Source organism: Sitodiplosis mosellana, unplaced genomic scaffold (genome assembly GCF_009176505.1).
Source record: "Sitodiplosis mosellana isolate CC-2019 unplaced genomic scaffold, AAFC_SMos_1.0 Smas_scaffold_37, whole genome shotgun sequence".
In the NCBI taxonomy this organism is placed as follows: domain Eukaryota; kingdom Metazoa; phylum Arthropoda; class Insecta; order Diptera; family Cecidomyiidae; genus Sitodiplosis; species Sitodiplosis mosellana.
In genome coordinates, this window is record NW_022595279.1 from 43,403 (window position 1) to 64,902 (window position 21,500).

At 34.2% G+C, this 21,500-nt stretch overlaps 1 protein-coding gene and 1 long non-coding RNA gene across 2 annotated transcripts; one reads left to right on the top strand and one right to left on the bottom strand.

Annotated features, from left to right (window-relative positions):
* Positions 1 to 705: 705 nt before the first annotated feature.
* Positions 706 to 3,409, bottom strand: LOC129569484 (uncharacterized). Its single transcript, XM_055448330.1, has 2 exons — positions 3,183 to 3,409; positions 706 to 2,898 (listed from the first exon to the last, which is right to left on the bottom strand). Exon 2 carries the CDS (start codon positions 2,855 to 2,857, stop codon positions 1,514 to 1,516), a length of 1,344 nt encoding a protein of 447 aa, XP_055304305.1. The 5' UTR covers positions 2,858 to 2,898; positions 3,183 to 3,409; the 3' UTR covers positions 706 to 1,513.
* Positions 3,410 to 4,744: 1,335 nt separating this feature from the next.
* LOC129569485 (uncharacterized) lies at positions 4,745 to 6,360 on the top strand. Its single transcript, XR_008688042.1, has 3 exons — positions 4,745 to 5,319; positions 5,780 to 6,068; positions 6,198 to 6,360. It is a non-coding gene; the product is annotated as an uncharacterized LOC129569485 (long non-coding RNA).
* Positions 6,361 to 21,500: the final 15,140 nt, after the last annotated feature.

Sequence of the window (21,500 nt, forward strand, 5' to 3'; positions counted from 1 at the left end):
ACCTCATGAATATTTCTCAAAAGCATCATTCTTTATTGATAAATAGAAATTATAAATTTCAATAGTTTTTCCAGATTCAATATTTCTCGCATTTTATTCCGAAATCTCCTAAACCATCGAATGTTTCGCTCGATTTAGATATTCACCTACGGTTTTGAATGTGTCGATGTATAATTAAAATTTTTTTTTCAGAATTATACCTTTGAAATATTTACGAAGACCTCAATCGACTTTCAAGAAAATAACACACCAAATTCATAGGGAGATATAGGGAAGTTTTGCTTAAGAATCAATTCAATAAAGTCCTGTATAAAGGATTGAACAAAAACAGATTACTTACAGTATTTGAATCAAATGATTTCAGCGTGTTTGATGGGATGTAAATGGGAAATGAAACAATGATGGACGACTTACGATGATTTAAAAGAAGTCACTTTATTTTCATATTTACATTTTTGTTTCTGATGACTTGATTTTATAGAAAGTTTCTATTAGAAATTGAACGCATTTTTTTTTGTCTTTACCAATACAACAAGAAAGACAATACTAGACTTCAGATTAAGAATTTGCTGAAGCAATTTTTACGTGAGAATAACAACATCGATTGAAGTTGTAGCTAAACAATTGCAGCCGTTTGAAATAGTTTTTCTGCTGGCCAAGCTATCATTAAAATCTTTTTTAAGGAATTCCTCTTCCGATGATAGATGCTCGATTGTCGAATCTTGTTTGTATGATAATTATGTGGCGGTATCACATCTTTTCGGTACACAGAAGACTCACTTGGCATATCAATATTGGCTGTAATCACTATTATTTATTATTATTTTGGAATTCTCAAGCAACAGCATACAGTCATCAGTGAAACGGTGAGCGGATTGAATGTAGATGGTCCAGCCATTGAGTCTTGTGAATGCAAAATATGCCATCGAACAAGGCTTCAATGTAATCGTTTATGAACAAGGTGAGGAGCTTGGAGGCCAATGGGTCTACACTGTACTGTACGCAGACAAAGTTGGCAAAGATAAATATGGCAACAATATTCACTCCGCCATCCCATACGGGTTTTAAAGTCCAGGCAAGTTCAGAAGAAAAGCGATTCTTGCAGAAAAAGTACAAGAAAAATAAGAAAAAGGCAAGTAAAAACTGATTTTTTTTGTTATTTTATCGATGTATGTATTTTAATAATCAATAGATAATAGTTGTTTGGGAAATATTTCCGAAACGATACAGTATTTGTATGTGTTTGTATTTTTTTTGTTTTTTCATGAATATGATGGTAACCGAATCTGGTCAGTGGCCACAAGCCATATACATTTACGTATTATGCCTATCTAATTCCATTGCGGTAAACACTTTTTCCTCGGTAAATTTTTGATATAAAAAGAATTTTGTCTTATTTGAAGAAAGAAATAATAAAACTAATAGCTTATGGTAATACCATTGGTATACGGACATTGTGGATATATATATGCGAAAACATGGAATGGGTGATATTTTTCTGGGTCACAGATCTTTAGCTGTAGAACAAATCACTCTTGGCCGATTCAAAGCGTTTGATTTCGATGAAACTGCGACTGACACCGCCTGCAAACTTTTTCGCCAAAAATACGTCCTCCGGAACATAAATGATCACTTTTGACGCTGCAGCCAATTTTGCACGTTCCTTGTTCAGTGACGTGAGATCGAGAATTGTTTCAACATCTTCGATTGTGCTCTTTATACGAATTTGCTTCAAATCCTTTGACCAACGAATGAAAGCACGAATCACATCCATAGTAGTGTCAAGTAATATATCGATCCTTTGTAGCATTGGTAGTTTGGATGGGAGTGTGGTCAAATCAAAGTCATTAAAATCACCAATCACAATCGTCTTCAAATTCTGCATTAATGGCCAAATAACATCCGTTTCTATGTTGGCGATGAGAAGCCCGTCCAGTGCACGCAATGAAGCGAATGAATCAATCGATTGTTGCCTGCCACCAGCAAAATCCATTTGAAGCAAATGCAATCGTTTGTAGAAGCCACGATCGTGCAGCTCGTTCAAAATACTGCCAAATGTTTCATCTACTTCATCATCCCTCAAACTAATGATCAAAGTATCCAGTTTGGCGTTAGACTGTAGAAATCCGTTTTTATTGGCGTATAGGATTCGCCAGTCTATCGAGATGCTTTGAATGTTTGGGATTTGTTCAAAGAATCTTTCCATTCCTTTGAATCGTCCTTCAATCGGCGGAAAATTGATGTGCTCAAGCTTGGGACACTTGTTGAGTTTAAACAACAAATAGGCGTTGCAGCTCCAATTAACGATGAGGCGCTTCAAATTCGGAGATAATTCCAGATCTTTTTCCTTAAGTTCCCCAACAATAATTTGTATGTTTTCGACTTTAGCCAAAACTTCACTAATCATATCGAATTTCAAACCTTTATCAAGGAACTTAAAGTTAATTGCCTTCAATGATTTGCATTTTCCAATGTAGGCCAATAGATTGCTGTCATACGTTTCAATTGAAATATCGTCGATGAATTCCATGAAACCATCCAATCGAGTGGAATCGTAATAAATGCCGTCAGATCGAAATTCGGTCTTTGCACCCGGATAATTTTGTCGGAAATAGATGCCGGCAATTCGATGCATGCGTTTGCATGTTTGACCAAATGAATGAAGATCTTTGATTGACAACCACTCGAACAACTCTTCGCAGCAGTCAACATCAAGCTTGAAAATGTCGGGTGGATTTTCTTGGATTTGCAGCACAGCAGCAGCAGCAGCAACCATTTGATCATCGGTTTTTTCGGCATCACACGTTGGTGTTGGACTTGTGGATTTCTCGTTTTTACTTGGTGCTTCGTCGCTCATTTTTCTGTTTCAATTTAATGTGACCTTTGCTTTGTGGACACCTAAATGATTTAAACGAGTTTGGAAAAATGATTAAATCTCTTGTGAGTGTCAAATTGTGTTGATTTTGCTTACTTTTATTATATCTACACAAATAAATCGACCAAATTTGTTTATATTTCTATATTTTGACTTAATTTGTTCACAAATTTCTACGAGAAAATAAGAACTAGTTTATGTCCACTTTTCAAAAATGGCGACCAATGTACGATTGCGTGATTTTTGGTCACCTCATTGGTAAATCAACAAGAAATATTCCGATAAATATTTTGAAATAGTAGCTTACTTTCAACTGTTTTCTTGTCTCTCTCAAAATCTTCTTGGGTTAAGTTGAATTCGGCAAAAAAAAACTGATTTTTTTTCTGGATAATTATCAATTATATTTGACGCAATTCGTGCTTTATGATGGTGCAGCTTTGCACGAAAATGATGTAAAATTATGTGCCGGTTGCGAAATTATGTGTGCTAAATTTCATGCGGTCGCTTTGAGAGTTGTCGTTGTCATCGTTGCCGCAACCCTATCGAAATCACCTCTGTATAACAATAGTAAATGTATCCGTAGGGAGCTCTGACTATATGTAAACGATTGATAAATAATAAATTACGTTCTAAAATGAAAATTGATTTTTAAACATTTTGTGAATTCTCTCGAGCCGTTTCTTGTTGAGAACATTTTGTTTTTATTTTTCGATCTAGAAATTCGACGTATATGAACTCGCTACGTAGTGAAATGTTTTGAGAAATAAAAGATTGAACCAATATTTATAGTTGAAAGGTTTGCAGACTTCATCTAAACCTTACAGCCGACATTTCTGAGTCGCCAGATTTAAATTTCTTCCGCATAACAGTTGAGATTCATTCAATTTAATTGAATTATCGTCAAATAAATGAAATTTTCAAGGAATAATTGATCAATTTTGTTTGTTTATAGCCCATAAAATGCGTTGTAAAATTTCTCAATACGGAAAATAAAAACAAAATCGGACTGAAAAGAAAACATTACTAAAACTAATGAAATGTTGGCATTTTGAAGAGCTAATACTTACGAATACAAGATTTCCCAATATTTGGTTTGGTTAGATTAGTATCAGAACCGTAATGAAAGTAAATTTTCCATTCTCTCAAAAGTCAAAAACATTATAATTTGTTTAAGTCCACAGTTCATGGAACTCATTCAAACTTGTTGATATCGGTAGCTCTTTCTTCTGCTGCTTTCATCACTTTTATCGATTGATCGCGTCATTTGGTCTTGAGAAGCAGTGGGCTTTTCCATGCAAATCATTTCGTCATATGTCAACACAAGCCGCTGCTTGTTTTGTGTTATATTTTCGAATGTTTGCTCTTCACTTAATGCGCGCGTTTGCACGATTGCGACAGCGACCTTGTACATTGGAGACTAATAAATGGAAGTAAACAAAGTCTCAACATTACCGAGAATCTCATACAATATTATGTTGGCATTGTGTTCTGTCAATCGACTCATCGATTCTAACATGGGTATTTTATGGTATAAGGCAAATTATAAATTATAAGGCACTAAACTATGTGCTTAGCGGAAATCGCTTCTTGAACAACCATTCGGAAATCAGTATATGCTTATGCCGGTTAATCATGCAGAACGATCGACGATGACGCATTGATTGCGACGCATTAGATTGGGTTCAAAAACACGTTCAATTTATTTTCGACGAACAGATAATCTTCGGTTTTTTGGTTTTTGATTCATTTAGGTCTTCGATTTCTTCGTCAATATTGAATGAATTTTGTTTGGACGAGAGTTCTATTTGAGATTTGGTACTGTTTTAAAATTAAAATAGGTGAATCCCTCCCAATACGTGATTTGTGCCATCAATAAATCACGTTGTAGCTCATTCAATTGTGAATTGTTACTCGAAATATTAGCGCTTACAAATTACTTGGTGGACGTAAGTACAATGCCACACAATGGCATAAAGCAAATTTATCTTTGTACTTTACACATTCAGCGATTACAGCACTCATTCGATTTGAATGAATGAGCGATCGTGTACGATTACGTCTTGATGCACCTTCATATGTCACATCGATAAATAAATGGAAATGATTTCGGAGACAGCATGAATAAATGGTCAATATTGTATTTCTACAAGTCATCCAACCTGTCGCGTATTTGGTCTCGTGCGTGTAAATCATACTTCAGTTTTGAAAATCAATACCAACGAAATGGAATGCAAACATAGTGACATAGCCATGGTCCAGTACAAAATGTAAATTAACACCGTCAAAGTGAGATTGTACGTGTAAGGTGTAACGTGTGTGTGTAAGCGCGAACTTATTCAAATGAATGAATGGATGTACTCAATGTTGGGAGGCGTATAAAAACCAGTGGAAGCCAATGCATGCTACATTGAACGTTACACAAGCAACGAAGTTGGTGAAAAAAGGTATGGTGCTCTTATCGTTTCTCGTGAAGTGTTTCATAAGTTTTGATTTGTGGTTTTTGCTTGATTCAACGTGAAGTTTTGTCCGATTACATGTTATTTGATTAGACTTCTAATCACTGCCTAGGCGAAAGTGTTATAATTGCAAAAGAACAAAAGAAATTGAAAAAAAATGAATGAAATCCAAGAAGTTTAGAAGAAAATCAAATCCAAGGCGAAATTTTAAAGAAATTTCACGTCTTAATTAATTTAGTCCAATGTAACGGAACAAATTTTTGTACTAATTCTTCTTCGAATTTATTTGTGTTCATTAAACGATGTTCAACTCGATAGAAATCGATGAAAATGTTCGATAATTACTAGTGGGAAAATAATTTTTAATAAAATGACTGAGAAGAAACATTTCAATTCATAAAATAGTTCAAATAAAGTACTAAAAAGGCATTTCTCAACTTTTTTTCAGTGTCGAACCGAAACACAGTCTAAAATTTCTTCGATTCAAATAAAATCAACGAACAAAAAATGTGGAGTATCAAAATTGTGACGATTGCATTGATTGCAATGATTGTATCTGCATCAGCCGCACCTCAGCCTCAGCCCCAGCCCCAGCCCCATAAATTCGGTTTCGGTGTGCCAGTAGCGGTCGAACCGATTGTTCCAGTTGCAGTGCATAGAATTGTACCCATTGTTCAACCAATTGTTCCAATTGTTCAACCTATCGTGCCTGTTGTTCCGGTTTATGGACGCTTTGGGTAAGATTTTTTATTTGAAATTTGAAGAAAATACGCGTTTTTGCACCATTTGATACTCAATTTCGTATTTTTCTTGCATACTTGATGTTTCAATGTGATATTTGATTTAATTTTTCGCTTATTTTTCAGTCACTTTGGAAAATTCCGAAAATTCCTATAATCATTCCACGGGGCTCAAATAGAGTTATTGTGTTCTCATAAGACGTGTTAATTTTAGTTCAAATTCAAGTTTTCCAATAAGTTGTTGTTCATTTTTTATATTTCTGGTATGAATAAATTCAGATGAATCTAATCGATTAATGAATTTTTATTTTGGTGGATGGTTTGAAATTTTGAACAGTGGATTCGACACCATAGGCTTAACAGAAAGTGAAAAAATGTGACCCCCCCCCAAGAGAAAAGAACCATTTAGAAAAGCAGAATGCGTTGAATTGCGGGGCGAATTAAACAGTCTTTGTTTCTACCTACCAAAACTATTTAGTGAATTTTTTCGTTATCAAAATAATCAAGTCCAGTACTGTGAATCGCTCCAATCTGATGCTATCTTACGCAAAATCAGACGTCATCATTAGCCAGATGAATTGTTGTCGTCGTGATCAACTGATTGTGACAATAAGTACAAACATCAACAAAATGTTGCAAGTAGTGTTTACATCTGCAAATAATTGCCGTATGGATGAGTAAATAGAGGCAAACCGGTTGATGTGTTACAATCAGACAAATTGTTTTTTCAAGCAAACGATCTGATTCATTTTACACATGATGACCGACTAATTAGAGCCACCGAAATGAGATTCATGTTCAAATCACTTGCGTAATTTGTAGTCTAAGCAATAGCAACGGTCCGGCACCAAGAGATACGCTAATTTATAGCACTTGTGCAAATGGGGAAAAACCAACGCAAAGTGTGATTTTCGACAAAAGTGTCAACAAAACACTGGCTTTCGTTTTAGTTATATTTGTTTTTAAACAAAATTTTATTTACATTTCTGGGCATTTAAAAAGAATGAAAGAAACACATGGAATTTTTAGAGGTACAAAATAAAACGGTTTTATTACGATAGGATAAATTGGTTTTGACAAATTTAAAGCATTTTTACCACTAAACTATCAAATCTACCCAAAAAGTCGCTTGTTCTGAGGCCTGAGACACTGAACTGAATTGAATTGAACTCAAATGCGACATTTTAGATAACTTTCATCATAATGATTCAATACCTTGATCAAAATGAACGAAACAGTCCCACGCATTCTCAATATTTTTGTCAAAATAATTCAATTTTGTTTGTTCGCACCCAACTGAGGTAGCAATGGCTATTTACTTGCAATTGTTTTAAAATTACACATAAAAAAGTTCTAGAAATATGTGGACATTTTTGTTTTGCGATTAAAAACACGTGTAAACATATTGAAGTACATAGACTGAGAGGTTCGAGAAATGTAAATAGAATCCAGATGCCTAAACATATTTAAAATACCTACATGAGTAAATGAAAAAAGAAAAAAAAGAAAAATAAAAAATACGAACAAGATAATACATTACACGCTTTGAACGATAATAAATAATCTGCCTGTCGATAAAGCGAAATAAATGGAAAATAAAAAGATGGATCGTACCACTAATCATGTGCTTTATTGTATAGAAATATTTATTGATAAATACTCAGAGAGAATGTTCAAATATTTAAATTTCAATTTTTATTGTAAAATACACCTTATCTTGATCAAAGTTTAAACATGTGCTGATATTTAATTAATTTGAATAGACATAAAATTAAACATTTTTGCTCGTTCAATAAAAAGTGAGACAGAAAGAGTTTTACTAGTCCAAAAAGTGATAGGATAAACTCTACTTTTAGATAAAAATTATTAAAATGATGGCCAACGATCTCTCATATCAAATGGAGCAGAAGCGTATCCGTTTGCGGCATTTTCAGATCGAAAATTTGTAGCTGAATTGAAAGGAATGGGCCTATTAAATGAAGTATCAGCGGCAGCACCAAAGTTGGATGAATCATCAGAAGTAGTAGTTTTATACGGTGCCGAAGGGTTTGGTGTATTGAATAAATTTCTGTTGTTTGAAGTGCTCGGATTGTATGAACCAAAATTGTCCTGGGCAGGCCATGAATCTTCTTGAGTTGGCCATGTGTTTGGATTATTTGGAGTTGGCCATGTATTGGGGTTGGGTTGAGTTGGCCATGGATTCATACTTCCCTGAGTCGATTCCTGAGCAGTATTATATGATGGATTGATTACTGGACTTTCAGGTACTGTTCTTTGTAGAAAACTAGGACGTTCACCATTTTTATCACTAAAGTTATCTTCTTTTTGGCCTTGGAATGAACTCGCTCCACTTTCAGCTTCAGAAGAAATGCCACTAGGCGGTGAAACGTTGCTAATAGGACCACTTCTAATGCCAGCACCCATCGTTTCACTAATCGGAACATTTTGAGATCCTATGCTCGTATCTTGTATGGGAACTTCGCTCCCATCAGACGAATTTATATTGGAATTGGATGAATCATTTTCTGCCTCCCTGTTACTCGGTTCGTTTGGTAAAAAACTGCTTGGAATTCCAAAACGAATAACGCCAGGTGGGTTTAAGCCCGTATAAATAATTGTGATTTCGCTAACAGGCGAATAAAATTGCGGCATATAACCAGAAAAACCGAATGCCATTCTGCTCAAATCCGCTAATTCAGATGCACTGGGTCGAACCATCGGGCTCATACTTGGATTGATGAAATAAAGCGGACCTTGTGGGATTGGTGCAGCAGTAATTACATTTAAAATACTTAGAACATAAACACTAAAATGCTTGAACGACATATTTGATGTGAGAATATTTAAAATGAAGAATTTAAAATAAACTGAGACGTCTACTTGGTTTGAAGCCCTTACAGCATATGCACAACAGTTGTAAAATTTTATTCCATCTTTTTCAGGCACTCTTCAGCTACGTGCATTTTTTTGCCGGAATATTTGTTTTTCTTGTCTAGAGTATTTTGTTTTTTTTTCACTGATCGAACATTTTACATTCAAATGTAAATATCAACAAATGTTCATGTTGGATTTACGTCAACTGCGAAGAGTTCTACAAGGGTTAAACAAATTTTAATTATTGAGTTCGTTTCTTCTGAGACACGTATTGAACATTTGGTTTGTTCGCAGACTACTCCCATGGACAAAACACGTGAAAAGTGCATTGGACTGGCATGAAAAAACCAAAAGGTGGGAAAAAGTCATTGAAGGTTACGAGTAGTCTTTACATGGCAACTGAATCGGGTTTTGGTGAATTTCTTCCATTATCACAAAGTCTGATTCACAATCAAATTGCTGAGTGAGAAGAAAGCACATCTGAAAATAGGATCAGTCGAAGTTGACGTAAGCGTGTCCTTATCACGAACACCAGTAAAACTTATATCAACTCGTTAAAGCTCGTAGCATGTTTACTAGTTATTTCATTTGATAGTTTTCAAAATTCATGTGTAAACCAATCCGTAAAACGTATCTTGCCCCTATTTTACTAATAATCTCAAATAGGTGCCCATAAATTGTTGATTGAATTTCGATCCGTATTTCTTTATATTGTCATCGAAGCAAGAAACATTCTTAGTGCTTGAATGGTATAAGGTGAATACAGGTACAAGGTAATTACTGCAATGAAAGAAATAATGATATCGATATTGAATTGACATGAAGGTCGTACTTAAATTTATCTGTTTAGATGCATCATTCATAGAAACATTTACGCAAGATAAACTAAATGTTAAAGCCTGAACCTGCGCTAAATCGGTACTTAGTTAAAAAGTAGCTTGAGTGAATATACAACACAAATTACAGATAAAAATTAAAATGTTTGACATTTATAGCTCAAAATAGGATAATTTACGAAATTTAGCGTCGTCCAAACGCTCGAAACATAATGTAATAAGATGAAGATGTTTTGCAGAGCTAGACGAATACACAGAAAAAGAAAGAGAAATCAATCAAAATTGAAAAAAGCTTCAAATAGCTAAATGATGAATGCTCACTTTAAAATGATGAAGGCTCAGTTAAATGTGAAGCGTAATAAAAAAGAAACGCCGGCCAGAACAATGCCGGCAAAAAATGATAGATATATCGAAAATTAGAATCAAGACCTTTGAATGTGCATGAGACTGAGAAGGAAAAAATAATCAGTTGAATTGTATGAAAATATTTAATGAATTTTAAAAAGCTTAAGGTATACAAACCATTTCCAAGTCGTACATTGAGGCCGCCAAAAGGATAGCGTTTGCTAGGATGAGTGCGAATATTGGTGCGCTGTTGATGTTTGTCAGCATGTGGAAAATCCTACTAAACGATTCGGATTCATTCATTCATTCTAATAGTAAACTGAATTGAAACAATGAGAAACTAGTTTACTAACTCGTAAATTCTGATTTGAAATTTCACCATATTGCACATTTGAGTGTGGATTTGTTGTTGAATTTTCTCGATTTTCCGAGGATTTTTCTCCGTTTGCATGCGTTCGACATTTTTTGTGACGCAATTGATCAACACGTTGAAATGGTCGGCCATCGCTTTGATATAGTAGCAACAGCTAACGAAGTATGACGTAAATGACGTCATGCAAAAAGCATAAGAGCATGCTATAAGAAAATGGGTAAACCACGTCAGAAGCCAACCTCCAACGCTGTTTGTATCAAAGGGAAGAACCATGTTGAAGAACAAGTGCCAGGATGAGGTGTCGTAGTGTCCATAGTTAGTCACAGATAATAATTAAACATAGAAACAGAATTGGTTTTGGAATTAAAAAATCCAAAGTTTTGGATCCCCATGGAGGAAAAAAAACAAAGTTAATACTTTTTACATTATGTACGTTTCATGTAACGGTAAGAATTGGGATATTTCAGGCGATTTTTTTAGGATGAAAATAGTATCATATGAATTTGTGATTTTTGAGAGTGTTTTAGATGATATTGTCACTTTGAATGAACATTGTACATGGACAGGGCCTGTCCCAGATAGGGCGCAAGTGGTGCGCCGCACCACGGCGCTGGGGCGCCGAAGGTGCGCGAGCGCTGAAATTTGAGCAAACTGGCGCTCAATTGCTTGAATTTTCCAAAAATACGTAGACAAAATTCAGGCGTCGAGAGCGCCGAATGCACCAAAAGCATTTGATCAGCTTATATATATATTGAAGTGCCACTTGCATTTAAAGCGCTTTTTACCAATTTAAAAATATTAAACAATAAGATTTCAGTATTTATTCAACCGACTACAAAATATATTCAGTTATTTTGAGCACACTTTTCCATGTAATTCTCAGTAAACATGTGTATTCAAGCGCTATATTTTTTAATTGACAAAGAAATCTTGTAGTTTGCTCGCAATAATGTATAATGTTTTCAATAAATCTAAAATGCAAATTTTCAGTATTATAAGGCTAATTTCGTTGGATTTTTTTTCGTGCCTTTCATATATACACGAAACAGTGTATTGTACACCATGAAGTTCATAATATGAACGATACACACAATAGCGTACAGAACTTTTCTAACAAGAAAGTTACTCGTTTTGAGACAATTTTAAGTCTATTTCATTTCATCCTAAGATAAGGGTGCCCTGGCAATTTCGCACCGGGGTGCAAAGAGCGCACGGACAGGCACTATACATGGATGTTTTTGGAGTCTTTTAGACGATTTTGTCATTTTTCCAGAAAACTCGTATTTATCGTTAACCATCCAAATAGTAACATAGTTCTAATTGTAACATAGTCTCAAAATAAACCACTTTTCTAAAAAACAATACAAATAAGTTACATATTCATATCGGAAGTTTTTTTCGTATTCTTCTCAAATATGATATAAAAAACAACAGTTACCCTTAAATGTTTTGCAGAAAATTAGTCTATTTGTTCAATGGTTACAATTTGGATGGTTTACGAAAGACAATTTCGTTAGTAAAAAAAATTTGCAAATTTTAGATGATTTTGTTGAATTATTTTTTCAGCATTTTAGATGGATTTGTCACTTTAAATAAACGTTTTGTCCATAGATGTTTTTGGAGTCTTTTAAATGATTTTGTCATTAAAAAAAAATTATTTTAGACGAATTTGTTAAAAAAAGGACAATTTCCTTTAGACGATTTTGTTTCATTTTCAAACGTTTTTGTAAGCAGCCTTTTTCAAAGACCACTCTTATACTAACACCTGAACCATATGTTACTCACCTAAGCATTGTAAAGCCCCACACCATATTTTCACTGCACTCAACGCGCCCCTGACATCAGACGAATGATACTTAAAAACGAATGCAGTGCTTCCTATGAAGCCTACAACCATTGCGATAATATTGAAATAGCTCCCGATTGATTTGAAAAACTCATTGGTCGGTTCGGTTAAACGATCCGAATAAATGCCCAAACGGGACATGTACGTGTGATTGTTTTTTAGAACATTGAATTTCACCATTTTTTCGCCGTTTCAAAGTTTGACTCAAGTTAATTTGCGTATTTATTTGCTTTTTAGTTCTCTTTTAGTGATATGTTAGATCTATTCAAGTTGGAGTCGCTTGTAAATTTTTGAAAATGCACACAAATCTTCTTGATATCTTGCAAATTTTTACATCAATTCACAAGCACAATTATTTGATTTTTTTTTATAATAAATTTTTTTCTTCAATTTAATGCCACTGTGTGTGATTTCAACCAAGTACACAACTAGAATGAAATCTATCCACAGATCCGGGCGGTATTCGGTCAGTTAAATGCGTCAACAATTCGGAGAAAAGCTTCATCAATTTCAATCTAATTGTTTTGTTATTCATTTTCGATGAATTGTATTCGAAGTAGAATAATATTAAATATTAAAAATTAAAATTTACCTTGAGCGACCATGAGTAACAAAATATGATGACATGTGGCACAAATGAAATCATTCGTCTTTTTCATTTCGTAATAAATTCTTTAAATTATTTTTTAAAGCAAAAGTTGTTCGAAGTTGTTTTCTTCATTTCTTTTGTACGCAATTTTTGATTGCCTCTACTGTAACATCACTCCCCACTCTTAGCCCAATGCTCTAGAAAACGAATAAATTGTGGGAAATGATGAAGGTGTCAAGGTGTGAACGTGTTGATAATGGGGATTAACACGAAGTTACTAACTTTCAACATAACTTTTTCACGCATTCAGATAGAATTTCGGCGAAATTGTTATTTTAGTTAAAATCCAAAATTTTCTAAAAATGAAATTCGAATGAAAATAAAACAATTATACTCCCATAATTTTCAGGCCGTGGTGTCATTACTGTAAATTGATTGAGTAAAACAAACTGAAGTCTTTACTACTTTGTAACAATTAAATTGGAAAATTTTATTTTGTTTTCACAGTGAACATACAAATGACGTTGGGTCTCAGATTCTCCGAATCAATTACGTGCGAAGTAAAATCCAATATTTTGAATGGAAACAATTCGAAGAGAATTATCAATTGTTTTCCCGCATATGTTTCAGATCGCAAGAGTTGTTAATGTAAGTCGGAAAAACAAGCCATGTCATATGTTGTACGACACAACACTTAGTGCCTTGTTGACTTATCAAAGGCCACCCTGAAATCTAAAAATGAAAATATTGCATTATTACCATCGGTTGATTGAATCTTTGAGAATTGAAAAAATCAGCGTAATGCAGATGCTCCACATCTATTGTCAAATCATTTCCACTTTTGAACATTTATTTCATGATCCCAACTGTTTCAATGGCTATTGTTTTTTATGTAAAAGCTAGGGACTTATGATCCGTCCAATTTCACAATGGAAAATGAATAAATTTGGAGACGATTAAAGGTAACAAAGCATCTTAAGATCAGTCGGAAGTCATCAACTATTTAAACAAACCTTTTTGCATATGCACAGGCTATATTTATGCTAAAGGTATAGTAATCAGTTAAATTTTAAATTTATTTATGAATATAAAGGGATTGAATGTAAAGCGTAAACACACGTGATCACTTTTCAAAGTTAAACATTGTTATGCATGCTCGCACGCTGAACAGAACTTCTATTTGTGTGGAGCATTCAATTTGTAGATTGATATTTAATTCAATAAAAATACAAAATTGGTCTGAAAATAACACAAAGCCATAATTGAGCAGCGATGTAGCGCTTTCAATTTTGATGATTCGCTTTTCAGTGGACTTAACCTTAAGTACGTATTCAAGCTACTTTTTGAAAGCTTGGCTTAATTTTTTCATGGGTGGATTTGGGTTCATGCTTTTGCTTAACTTTCATTTGAATTAAGACATGGTACGTTGATGGTTTTGCTTTTGAAATGTTTGATATCCAGTGGTAATCAAATTCCGTTTCAATTTCTTTATTCTTTTATAACGGTATATGAAGTGTAAATATACTGACTTCGTTGTTTGTCAATGCGTAGCTAAAATATTTATCGAGATGAAGTTCCATCCCAGTGAATCACTGTTCCATGTTTTAGTTGGTTAGTTTCCGTTTATTTTTCATTTCAAGTGTTTTTCAAAAACAAAAACAATGATAACGATTAAACGGACAAATTATGGGAAAATTCGAAGGGGCCTGACTAAAGCAATATAAATTTGAAACTATTTTCATCCGCCCCGGCGCTGGAAAAGCACTCAAGAATCGATACAATTGTAAAGTCAGCAGCTTGGCTTGTAACTATAGGTTGACATTGTCAACTTAACAACAACCTACCTATTGTTCGCAAGTTAAGTTCTTTTTCTTAGGAAAAACACCCAGAAAAAAATCCATGCTGTTGTATTTGTGAAATATTTACTCACAGTATGGATTCATTCAACGAACATTTGTGAATTGTTTGGACAATGGACAGATACTTGGTAGATATTTCGTCTTAAAATAGCAAACTACAAACGCATTGAAAATGTGCGAGAAATATATTCGTCTAATCGAACACAGCTGATTTGTGTAAATATTTTCGAGCTTCGGCTTGTACACGCGCCATCCAACATACGTTCGGGCCGTCAGAGAATCTTCATTGTATGTGTACGCTGACCGATAGATTTGAAACATGATACATCAAAATTTGAGGTTCACATGTAACAGCCAAACACTTTTTATTTTCAAGAACTGTTCCTCAAAGTGGCAAAATCAACAGTGGAATGCTTCGTCTACTGATACATGTATTTGGTTGGAACTCGGTTGACCGAAGCGCCATCTAAAGAACCGATGGCGAATTCGTGATGTCTGTATGTTATACTTCAGTATGACGTTTGACAGAACGGAGAGTTTACTTGATTGTATTGTCATTAGCCTTAGATTATCTAGGTGGTGTTTGCGCTCAATATCAGTTGTCAAATTCAAAGTGAATAGGAGAGTTAGGCAAAATTTAATTGTCACGGAACTTGTCATAAAAGATCATAATATTTTTTTATTATGTGCCAGTAAGCAACCGACATAAATTAATTGGGACAATGACGTGAAATTATGATATTAAAAAAAACGGGTCGATTTGAGAGATATAAAACAAAGAGATTAGATATAATCTCTTAGAAAAATGTGTAAATCATCATTTAAGTGTACACAATTGTCAAAATTTGCCGGTGTTAAACGTGACTTAAACCACATGCATCTTGGAAGCTGTCACATTTTGAATCAACCGTAAACAGGCATACAAAAAGTGTAATAGAATTATGACGTCAAACCATGACCTCTTTTAAGTGCAATTTGCCAGAATTTATATGGATCAAATCTAAGGAATATTTATATCGCCATTACTTGTTTAATGCCTACGCAGATTGACAGCTGATTGTGAGTGAAAATGTGTTATTTATTCAAAATTGCGTTACCGAATCTGATAAAATGCCTGGTGAAAGGTGCATTTTAATGATAACATTTGAAGCATTCCATAAAGGAACCAACAGAAATTAAGTAAATGGCAATAAACTGAAATCGTTCACAATATTCGAAGTAAAATTGCATCGAATTCCCTTTTTTTAGATCGTTTGGCACTTTTTCCGCCTTTTTTTTGTCTCCATCTCAACTTGAGAATGTGAAAGATGACTATTCTTCGTAGAATTTACGATGTTGTCATCAAGACGTAACTTATTTTGATTCTTTTTCTTGTTTATTTTCAGCAAATCACTGAAGCTGACACTATCATTTTGCATACATCGATAAAAAAAAAGACAGGCCCATTTCGAATGGTATTTATTGTAGGTAATAATGGTGTACAATGTTTGAGTTAATCTTTAATGAAAACTATTTAATCTTTAATTGTCAAATCATATTTTATTTATTATGAACTCCCACTTCCAGGCACCTGATTTAATCTCATGCAAAACTCTCTGATTTAATCTCAAAAATGATAAGATTCAATGCACACATAAATCGTTTTTGTTAAAATGAAAACCTTCGATGAATGTGCTTTAAAATGTCTCACGTTTGTGATTCAGTATCACATGTGTGCATGTTTGCCGATGCCAATGTTTGACAAACAATTCTAAGTCGCGTATCACATTCATCGCGTTCTTTTCTTGTTTATTGCATTGTAGCAATTGTTTGCAGGCATTGTTCACCTTTTATTGCACTGAACCTAAAGAGTTTAACCAAATAGCCGTTGCACGTCATCATACCGACGCTAAAGATGGCTAATATTTACTTTGAAAAAGAAGATTAGGTGAGATAGCTGGATTTTCAACGTTCAAAAAAGTTCAACCTTCAACATTTCAAGAAAAAAACAATAAAATTGACAAATTTTGAATTTGGGTAATGGGTATTAGGAAGCGGAATGCAATCAATTAGATTGAATGTTTGAACGAAAGCCTTGGATGTGCTTCAAAACAATGCAATTTACTGATTGGATCTAATTGGATCAAATGAATCGAAGGCTTTGACTTGACAGCCTCGAACTAGTGGAAATTTACGTTGCATCCGAAGGAAGAAAGCTCGCATTTTGAATCGGAATTTATTATCTTTTTTAGTTAGTCGGACTAACTTAGTTCAATTGACTCGATTTTCATTCAAAAGTTCCACTTCATTCATTTGTCATTTCTTCCCCTGGATTTGAAATGAGCCCATTCTTACCTAAACTCCTTTTCTATTTCCTTTTTTATCCATTTCCCATCATATTTCTAGTGTCCATTCTGATTTTCAGTCGTTCAAGCAATTTGGTCCAGGTTAAAAACAAGTTCAACAACCTGAAACACAACTGCTTACTAAATGTTACTTTCTGTACTATCGGTAATCGAATTCATAACACCGCTTCTGATGACGACAATTTAAAGACAATAAAAAATCATTTTCACACTTAATAAAACCAATCAGGAATTGTTCGATACGTTCAAAAATCTAGTTTTGCATGATCACGGCTTCCATTCTAAACAATGATATCTGAGAGTTTTGTTATTAGCTTAAAATTGTGTTTATTTCAAATGAAATAAAGCAATAAAGAGAGATAAGGAAAAAATTACACACACAAAAAAAATACTGTGATAGGTGTAAAACATGTTATGAGTGAGATTTCTTTATTAGCGGTAATTCGCAATAATTTATAATGTTAGCGTAGCTAATTAACCCAGTTAATGACCGATCAAACTCAAAATATTATGGTCAATAAAATGTTGTCAAAATTAAATCGTTTGAAAAAAGTGTCATTTCCGGTTGTTAAAGGTACTAAACTCTGAATTGCTTCCTACATTATATCGAACCAAGCTAATTTGGTTCTTCATTCTAATCGGAAGTAACCATATGAATACAAAATGATGTACATTTTCGGTATTTATTCACTTTCAATAGAGTGAATCTGATCTAAAACGTGCTTAAAACTTTGATTGCACACTGATTCTAATAAAACACCGTTTGAATATTTCGTTTAAAATTGAGAATTTCGAATTTGAATATGACGGCAATTGTTTCGACTTCAAACATTTGAGTAGAAATAATAATCAGGTGTCGTCGCCAATTTGACCGCACATCGAAACTCACACAAACAAAACAAAGTATGCTGTAGCCAATCGCAATGAAGTTCGTTTGCACAAAATGATTTGATTTGATTCCATTTCATTTCGATGATAATACTCAAAGAATTTAATCGTTGAATCGAAAGAAAAGTGTTTAAAGTTAAATTCATGTGAAACATTTGTTACTGATGATTACTTGATTTTTAGCAGCAACATTTTGTTAAATATTTAACCGTCATTTTCAAATCAACGCCAAAAACAAAATGCATTCACACAAACAATATTTGCATACATACATTGTTTTCTTTGTGTGAGTTTGTGTGGTCGAATTCGGATAACGATGCATACATACAATCGAACTGAATCAATCGAATTAGCACTGAAATACAATGAACACACTGACGTGTGCTCTAGAACGTTCATTTGTATTGTTTCATTCGGTCAACTCTTTGAAACCATTCGATAAAAATCAATTTTTTTTCATTGTTTTTTCACATGAAACTTTTTTTTCTATAAATTATCCAAAATTTTAAATTTATGGTGGAGAAAAATATTTTTTTTTTCATATTTAATCTCATTGAAATTCTCTAAATACATCAAGCGCTCTTCATGTCTTTCATGTTCTCGTATCTGGTTAGTTTTTCATTTGAGCGCTGCCTTATAATTCGCTAAACTTCGAATTTGCATGAAACAGTATAAATAGCTTCTGACATTGGTATATAATTGCCGGCTTACTGCCGCAAGGCTTTGTCGTCGGTCCGCACATTATACCACTACGGTGGGTGCAGTTTACCGCTCAATAATGTACGAAACGGAACAGACTACACATTCATGTTCTGCGCTGAATGTTGTTATAGTCTGTTCCGTTTGTACTAGAGAGGCTGGCTCTTACGAGAGTCACGATAGGGTAGAAATAATCCAAAACATTTTTTTCTCTAAAAATGAATGAAAAATTCCTTTCTTCTGTGCCAATTCAACCAACCAAAAATACAATCAAATGATAAAAAGAATTACATTGGTAGTCCCGAACTTTTCCGTACCGTTGGCCTGCGTTGTCCGTAGGTACTTTTGGTTATTCTTTGTGAATTTTCTTGAAATAAAGGCAGTGAAAATAAAATAATAAAAATAAAGTGAAAAATCGGTCACTTTAACTAAAACTTCGACAATTTTGTATGAGAAGTACCCGTAAACCGATTTCTATTGGCTTCAAACTTTCTGAGGTTCCATTTTTTGGAGAAAAAATAAGATTCTGAAAGTTTCATCTTGATCGCATTTGCAGAAGTTTGGTCTTTCGCCCTCAATTTTTTCCAAGAAAATGTCGACAAAAATTGAGGACAAAAAATCAAACTTCTGCAAATGCGATCAACATGAAACTTTCAGAATCTTATTTTTTCTCCAAAAACTGAAACCTCAGAAAGTTTGAAGCCAATCAGAATCGATTAACGGGTACCTCCCATACAAAATTGTCCAAAAATCGGTAATTTTAGTCAAAATTTCAAAATTTTTGTATGGGAGGTACCCGTAAACCGATTCCGATTGGTTTCAAACTTTCAGAATCTTATTTTTTTCCCAAAAAATGAAATCCCAGGAAGTTTGAAGCCAATCGGAGTCGATTTACAGGTACCTCCAATACAAAAGTGTCAATTTTTTGAGGTTTTTCTTAGGGCAAGTACCCCAGGGTCAAATCGAAAATGGCTCATCTTCGAACTTAAACTAAGTTTATTGGATACAAAACTTTTGGCATTTCCAGATTTTGATTATCTCAATTATTTTTTGAGTTATCGTGTTAACAAACACCAACGACGACGACGACAACGACGACAACGACGACAACGACGACGGCACACGAACGGAAAAGTCTCTCAAAAAGTGGTTTTCTACGCGTTTCATGAGTTTTTATGATGATCTAAGCTAGTTTTGCGAAAAAAGATTTCGGGACCAATTCCTATACTTTCCCTTGACACGTTGTGTACGGAAAAGTAAAATGCGAATTCCTTCGAAAAAAAACACCATTTGTGTCTGGATGCTTATTCAAATAATCGGGCAGATTTAAATTCGAACGATGACGTGGAAATTTTTCCACATTTTTTTTTGCATTGTTAATAGAAAAAGCGAATGCAAATACCCAAATAGGTGAGTATTTGATCTTGTTGTTGTATTTGATCTTGTTGTTGTATTTGATCTTGTTGTTGTATTTCCACAGTATTGTTCGTTCCAGGTGATTTGAATTCACGAGAACTGATCGATCAATCGATTGTGTGACTGAACGGTAGCAGGTTCGTCGGATCGACAAACATATCTACGTAAAGTAAACGATAGCAAATATTCAGATACAACAACTAAACAAACAACACAAACTCCGCAATTATATAATGTTGATAATTCTTCTTTTCCCTACAAACAATTTATATATTTAGTCATTCTGTATTTATTCTATTTTGGCCAGCACATGATTAATATATGCGCTCACGTATAAACGTGCAAAGAATGCTTTGTGTAAATAATTGCCAAAAACGCAGAACTTTCCAAAAAAGCAAACGATCGTGGAATATTTACGGCGAGCAACGAAAAATAATATCCGAATTTTGGATGTATCAAAAGCAGTGTTTTGTGTTTGTGTCATGAGTCCAAATTCCACGAAACAGTCATCAAATCTGGTCAAAGAAGAACAAACGAGTTTTAATCGGACTGAATGGTAGGAGAGGGTGAATGAGAGGTAGGGGAAAAACGCAGCTGTGATGAAATTCGTGTGCACAATTGTAACACGATTCGGAAACATGTTGAAGCTTTAGAGCGAATTGCTATTTCATGGAGTCAGCTGTTTTAAAATTTTCGGGCGGTTTTTTTTGGACAAAAAAAGACACCTTTGATCAACGACAAAGAATGCAATTTAAGGCGCAAAAATTCAACTGCAGTAGCGCAATTGCTCGGTATATGATCACATTCGTATGGAATTTGATCAAAATTGCATCAATGCTGGAAATAGTGGTTCAAAGGTCATGGCTAAAAATTGAATTTCAATTTGCTGTCGCCGTCAGAGTTTCGATTTTACCTCCGTTTGTTGGATATACACGTTTGTTGGATGTTTATCAAGATGAAAATGCGGCATTCAATGAAATGAATTCGCTCAAAGCCAGTCTGAATTGAGTTTTGTACTAATTTATTGGTTCAACAGTGACTTGGGCTGATTGGAATACTCTTGATACTTCATTCAAAGATTTGCTGCTGCGTCCATCCGCTGAGATCAAATGTGACAGTAGTGTCTTAAACGAAACCAAAAAGTATCGAAACAATACACGTGCTAGATGCAATGCAGACCTTTGATCCACAGCAAACACTCAAAATCTAAGTTGGTGCATTCTTGCTTCATGTGACTTTTGATTCATACGAATCAGCGAAAATGCGGACATTTTCATGTGACTTTCGTTTGTGTGTGAAAGAAAATTGGTATGTTCTGGAGACAGAGATGGATAGAGACAGACAAACAGACCCACACAC